This window comes from Athene cunicularia, assembly GCF_003259725.1.
Source record: "Athene cunicularia isolate RWA chromosome 14 unlocalized genomic scaffold, athCun1 chr14_part1, whole genome shotgun sequence".
In the NCBI taxonomy this organism is placed as follows: Eukaryota; Metazoa; Chordata; class Aves; order Strigiformes; family Strigidae; genus Athene; species Athene cunicularia.
The window spans coordinates 8,278,536-8,285,447 of record NW_020799118.1 but is presented as its reverse complement, the minus strand read 5'-3'; the positions used below and the strand labels follow the sequence as shown (position 1 = coordinate 8,285,447).

At 36.1% G+C, this 6,912-nt stretch overlaps 1 protein-coding gene across 1 annotated transcript in view; it reads right to left on the bottom strand.

Annotated features, from left to right (window-relative positions):
- Positions 1-299: 299 nt before the first annotated feature.
- TRRAP (transformation/transcription domain associated protein) overlaps positions 300-6,912 on the bottom strand; it is a 100,414-nt gene continuing 93,801 nt past the window's right edge. The window contains exons 67-70 of the mRNA XM_026859158.1: positions 6,703-6,887; positions 4,868-5,071; positions 3,702-3,896; positions 300-1,492 (exon numbers count right to left, since the gene is read on the bottom strand). Of these exons, the coding sequence (XP_026714959.1) occupies positions 1,208-1,492; positions 3,702-3,896; positions 4,868-5,071; positions 6,703-6,887 (869 nt within the window). The 3' untranslated portion in view covers positions 300-1,207. The remainder of the gene's footprint in view (positions 1,493-3,701; positions 3,897-4,867; positions 5,072-6,702; positions 6,888-6,912) is intronic.

Genomic DNA, 6,912 nt, shown 5'->3' with positions numbered 1-6,912 from the left:
CTGGCTGGGAAAAAAGACTATACACTGAATGAAGAAATTCTTGTCATCTACGCACTTCCTATCTGCAGCTCTTCTGTCAACAAATTCAACACTACACATGAGATCATCACATTCATGTCTCATTAATACAGTCATCACCCTTTAACATACAGGCTGTTTTCATTTATTAAAGATTAGACCTGCTTTTCAGTCTTTTCTATTTAGTTCATATTTAGTTCATTTAGTCAATGAAAAATATTCTAAATAAAATCAATACCATAGAGAGTTTTACAAAATATTTATTTTGAAAAAATCACTCTGTACAAATTTAACATTCTCAACACCGAAGTTTTATAAAAATGCTAACACAACAGAAAGACGAGTGAAACATTAAACTGATTTTTTCTTAAATTACAAAGAAAGATCCACTCTAAAGAAGCTATTGTAATTCTACACATTAAAAAAAAAGAGAACTTTATAAGATTTTACTTTTTTTATCTATTACAGCCAAATACATGTATCAAAGGATGACTTCCCCCCCCAAACACTGTCCACAACTAAACACCCTAAATGGTTTACACTTTTACTGTACATAGCTTGTGCTCCAAGAAAAGCTAGCACAATTTGATCACCATTTTCTCAGTGCCTAACAAAAAGTCACCTCTATACATTTGGTACAAAATTCTCTGTACAAACCAAGTCTGCTCATGTAAATTCGAAGTAAACCTAAAGAAAGAGTATTTATTTATTTGTGCCTTCAATTTGGTATAATGCAAGGACAGTGATTAAGTAAAATTTCACAAAGTAAAATTCAGTAACTGGGAACACTGTCCATTTTTTTTTAATAATTACTATTGTATAAAAAAATTTATATACTGCAAGTTATTAGGAACAGCAGACCCTAAATCTAACAGTGCTAGCTTTATAGTCCTCATCATAAAATAAGGGTTTTTCTGTATATTATTGAAGTTTCCTCTCTTCTTTTTAAGCTACTTGTGAAACCTGTTGTTGCATATTAAACAACATTTTTTAAACAGAAGGAAATGTCCCCTCATGAAATTAAAACCAGCAAAATTGTCATGTTACTGTAAACACCATTAAGATGAAGACTGAAAAAATGCAGTGTAACAGGTAAGCCATGGTCTGGAAAGCTTTTTTCACATTTTCTTAACACAATATATGGCTCACACCACGAACAGCAGCAAAAAAAGCTATTGAAAATTTCAAGTTACAGCCAGGGGTGCCAGGCAGGATCCATACGACAGAGATTATCCAAGCTATTTGCAGCTGCTACCAGAGTGTTGACTTTGCTTTCTCCTCCTTCAAACTGAGCAAGATTGTGAAGTCGAGTCATGATAGCAGTAACAGCTTTTTGAACTAGTGAAACCAGCTGCTGGCTGTCCATATTTTCGGGTTGCCCAGCTGCTGAGAGTGGAGAGGAAGTATCTTCCTGTGTTTTTTTGTGCCATGCAATTATTTCATCCCGTAGTACAGTTTTTAGAATGCCATCAACCTATATGAAGAAGAAAAAATCAAGACTATTATATTTAATCCAAAGAACCATCAAGATTTACAGAATGGTAACTAGATTTCAGTCAACAGCATTTTGACACTTTTGGTCCTGCTTTGCAATCTCAGTATTTTCAAGGTAAGTGTGGTTTCCAACTGTCCTTACTATTTCCTCTCAGTTTTCTTTTCAGAAGAAGTTTTCATTATGGAAACACAACACGACTTCTACCAAAATGAAAAATCACGTAAACTATAACATCTATCAAGATCTTCATACACAAATACAGTCATGTATATCCTATTTTTATGTGGCACCAGTAAATTTATGACTTTTCCCACACACATGCACACATACACAGAAGTCTTGTGCAAAGTGAGTGCTTTGCAAAGCTGGGTGGATATTTTTTTTATTTTTTTTTTTTTCCCCCACAGTGATTACGCTCTCAGAGAACACTGGTTTCTGCCAAACAGGGAAAGAACCCTGACTGCAACATACATATGTATATAATATATCTATGTATATACAGGCCAGTCTACCCTTGGATGAAAAAAAATGCCGGCAACAAATAGTTTCCTGTTTTTTCTCATCACTGAGTTACTGACTTTAATCTGTCAACTTCAACAATCTCGAGCTTCTAAACCAAACTTCTAGGTATCCAGTCTGAGTCAAATTTACTGTTTGCACATAAAAACCAAAACATTTTATAATACATATAGATGTATTAGGCAAACATATACATACACACATTAAATATATATTATGGACATTTGTCAAAAAGATAAATGCAGAAAATATTAAAAGTATTCCTCTGAAACCCGAAAGATAAATAATCTAAAGCAATAATTGACACATACCTGAACTGAGCTGGGCACACATCACTCTCAAACAAATAAATGGGCACCTGTGCTCTGATCGTCAAGGAAACACAGAATCACAGGGTATCTTGAGTTGGAAGGGACCCATAAGGATCAGAGTCCAACTCCCTGCTCCTCACAGGACTACCTAAAACTAAGCCATATGACTAAAAGGGTCATCCAAACCTCCTTGAATTGTGACAGGCTCGGTGCCGTGACCACTTCCCTGGGGAGCCTGTTCCAGTGACCAACCATGCTCTCAGTGAAGAGCTTTTTCTTAATGTCCAACCTGAACTTCCCCTGACACAGCTTCATTCCATTTCCTCGTGTCCTATCGCTGGTCACCAGAGAGAGGAGATCAACATCTCCCCCACTGCTGCCCCCCTTGAGGAAACTGTAGACCTCAGTGAGGGCACCCCTCAGACATCTCTTCTGCAAGCTGAACAAACCAAGTGACCACTCCTCGTAATCTTGTCCTCGAGACCCTTCACCTTCTTGGTCACCCTCCTCTGGAAACACTCTAATAGTCTGATTTCCTCCGTATACCGAGGTGCCCAAAACTGCACACAGTACTCAAAGTGGGGTCGCATCAAACTGTTGTGGCAAATCTAATTGGGCGTACGTCATTCAGATGTTGAAATTACAGGCTATGCCTGCAAATTCATTTGCGTGTATAGACATGGCTTTGTAAGGTAAGCTGATGAATTATTAAAAAATATTCTAACACAGCTTTCTGTATTATAGATAAAGAAAAAAAATCATGACATTTTCCATCTTTTTAAAAGTAACTAGCTCACACCATAGCTACAGTATGTTATGTGCAATGTCTTTCTGGTGCAAATTGCTTGCCTAAGTGCAAGATGCCTCGTTTTTGGAAAGCATTAGAATTTAAAAGCAAGTTAGACAATTTCTTTAGAAAACTACACCCTGCTAAGAGCTAGAATCCATCAAAGTAACAGTATATCTTTAGCATTCTATTCTGCTAACAAAGGGCTAAGACACATTTCTATTCACAGATTATTATGAAGATTCTAAATGATGTTGCATTTGTCATTTTACCATATTCCACTGCCAAAATTTGTAAGGATTTATGAGGCCAGAGCACCGAAATAATCACTCTGGATTAACACATTTGAACAAAAAATTAAATTAAGGGTAGAATTACACATATCTTCCTCCTATTCCTTCCAAAAACACAAACTGCAAACATTTCAGCTGGCCTTTGTGATGACCTTTTGGTAAGATTTAAAAACAAATACAGACTGTTCAGTTTCTACCTTAACCAAAAAAGTGCTGTTCAGTTTATAAATTGTCAAATATAACTTGTCCACAAACAACCTTTCAAAAGGTACACAAACCTTAAAGTTTGGCTGTGCAAAGCAGCGAGCTACAGCAATCATGGATGCAGTCAGTGGACCGGACACCCCAATGGTGGTAAGGAATTCAGAAATGTTTGGTGTAAGCCGGAATGGAACTGGACGATTGGCATCCAAATCTCCAGTAGCATCATTAATGTCAAAGCGAAAGTAAGCTACATTTAGCTTGCCAGTATCCTGGAGTTAAAAGCAAGACACACAAAACTATTTAAAGGAACTGATTTTCATTAATGAAACCCAAAGAAGTTGGGGTTTTATTTACTGTTAATACTCAGAGTACAAAGAGTGCTCCAATAGCTTTTCACTCTTTCAGTCAAACAGTTTTTGAGCAAAAAAGTTAAAATTAAAAGCATGCACAAAGTCAGGTACATATTTCTCTCAAAATGTGTATCCAAAACCCCTTACTAAGTATACATTATTGTAATATCAAACTTAAGGACTACATTCTTCTGTGGCATGGTTTGTAAGGAGCCATGCAGATAGATCGTTCTCCAGGCACCCCAGCTCTAGGTAAGCATTCTCTGTGCACTGTTCACTCTGGGTAAGCATCTGAACACTTATCTACAGGACGGAAAGAATTGCTATACAGAGTAATTGCTATACAGAGTATAGCTCTCCATGCATTAAAATGGCATTAAGACTTCAATATATACCACCTCAGCCCTACGAAGGTGGCAATCCTCATTTTAAATGTTGGGTTGAAACAGAAAAATCAGTATTAACAGGAGTTGTAGCTTGACATGATGGCAATGCTGAAAAGAGAGGGTATTTAAAAATGGGTATTCCCCTTTAAGAAAAAGAAGCTCAATATATATATATATATATATATATTTAAAATGTTTGACACAGATATATATATGAAGGAGGACTAAAAATAGAGACTTATCAGACATTTACACAAACAGTTCCTAAGAATGATTTTGCAAAGTTCTAAATTCTCACCACAGAAGGCAGAGTTGATGTCCATGAGGACTGCAGTTTAAATTACTACCTACATGATGTGCAATCACATATAAGTGAAAAGCCTGCCGAAATGCACTGTTAATTATATAATGTCGAATTACTGTTTTGACTCATTTCAAAAGCATAGTCCAAATTTCCATTTGATCAAAGATGACAGCATGCATCTAGAACAAGCTAAAGCATACCTGGGCAATCTGCAGCATTTCAGGGTTGAGTCTATTTAAATGAAAGATGAATTCTGCAAAGCCAATTAGGGCTAACTGAATAGTGAACATCTTTCGAAACGTCCAGTAATCCGTAGCATTGGGGAATGTATGTAAAGCCCACTCCTTTAGCATACTGCGTGGTACCATGTTACTCTGCACTTCTTTAAGTATATCTCTGAGAACCTATATATGAGAAATATTAGTTGAAAGAGACAATTTTTAATACACTTCTTAGCAAGATAAATGTGCCAAAAGCAGCTACTAAAGTTAACCTCTCAACTGCCGTATCCCATTTTTAGGGAAAACATCCTGAACTTGGACTCTTTCAACTCAACACTGTTTCCTGACTTGTCAAAACACAAATAATATATTTTTAGCCCACCCTCTGCACAACTAGAAAATAGTCTTTATCTGAAAAGATGAAACCATATAAACATGAGAACTGCAGACAGGCACGTCAGAAAACCTGAGACTGAAAAGTTAGAGAACCTAATTTGAAATATCTTCTATTCAAAAATTTCAAGAAAATCAGAAGTGAGCAAAAGAGACATTCAACTCATGATGCTGCACTTCCTTATGGGAAATTAATGGAACATACTTTATTATTTTCTAGCTTCAGCACAAGCTGGATATGCATTTTGCAGCAATAAAATAAAATAATTTATTTTAAGCATAATGGCAAGACTTGAAAGTATACATAGGACCTACAAAGCACACAACCCAAAGATGGCTCTCTGCATGGTGTCTCCATACACAGAGTAAAAGGTAAAGGATTTTTATTACACAAGATAGGGAAAGACACTGGGTAATTTGTATCATGTATTATTACAGAAAAATTACTTCAAAAATACAAAAACATAAAAGCCGAGAACTGTATTCAGCTGGGTCCCTGAAATAGTTTTTTCCCTAGATGTAAACATCTGCAATCTACCAAAATATTTAATTACTGTAGCATATACTAGCCTAATTATTTAGAAAAAGAAATAAAGTTAGGATCTGTTCTATTATACCGAAAAGCATGATAGTCATATTGACTTCAATTAAATGGCTGTTAAGGAGTTTCATAACCTGAAGGAAAAATTCTCAAAATAGAAACAGATGTTACATAATATTTCCTTTTATTTTCTAACAAAGAAATCCTGCAAAGACAGTTTCTCTAAAGTATGTCAGTGATACATGTACACCATGTATTTTCTAATAGCCATAAAATGGGACTGGTATTTTATATGCGAATTTGCATTAACCTTAAGATAAAAAACATAAAATAACCTTATTTATCACAATTAGATGTTTGATGGAGGTTACAGAGAGAGGGAGCTTTGTTCTTTCTGAGTACTATCATTCATTAGGGTGAGATTACTCAACTGTTTCTACTCAGCTTAGATGTAATGAATCCACTGGTAATTTTAGGAGATACATTTGAAGAATACAGGGAAGCCTGCATCATGTACCACGCTGTAACTGCTTATGTAAATCAGGAATGCTGTTTTCAATTAATTATTTTCAAAGACCTATATGACAGGGCCAAAAAACAACGTCTTGTCTGTTTTCAGTTGCAGTTTCCCAAACAACATAAGAGTAAAACACATACAGCTTTTTTGACGCCTTCCAAAATAATCTAAAACACCAATGAGATATAAGAATTCCCAAGAATACATTAAGAAAAACAAAAACAATAATAAAAAAAAATTTAAAACACCACCTCTGCAAATATGTCTCACATCTCATGAAAGGTGAAGGGTCAGGCAAGGGAGGAGGGACTGTAGAGTCCTCAAGAAAAGCCCTTGATTAAAAGTCATTATATATTCTAATACCTGATGGCTAGCTTGAGTCCCCCGTGCCTGAACTGTTGCCAGTCTGTCATAGTAACGAGAAATAGGGTTGTCATGCTCAATGCCTTTCTTGGCACAACGCTGCTTATAGATCTCCACCAGGGAAAGAGAAGAGGGATTGTCTTCGACCAAACGCATCTGCGGAGAAACTGCTACAACACGGGGGACTAGGAGTAATTTGAGAAGGGGGGG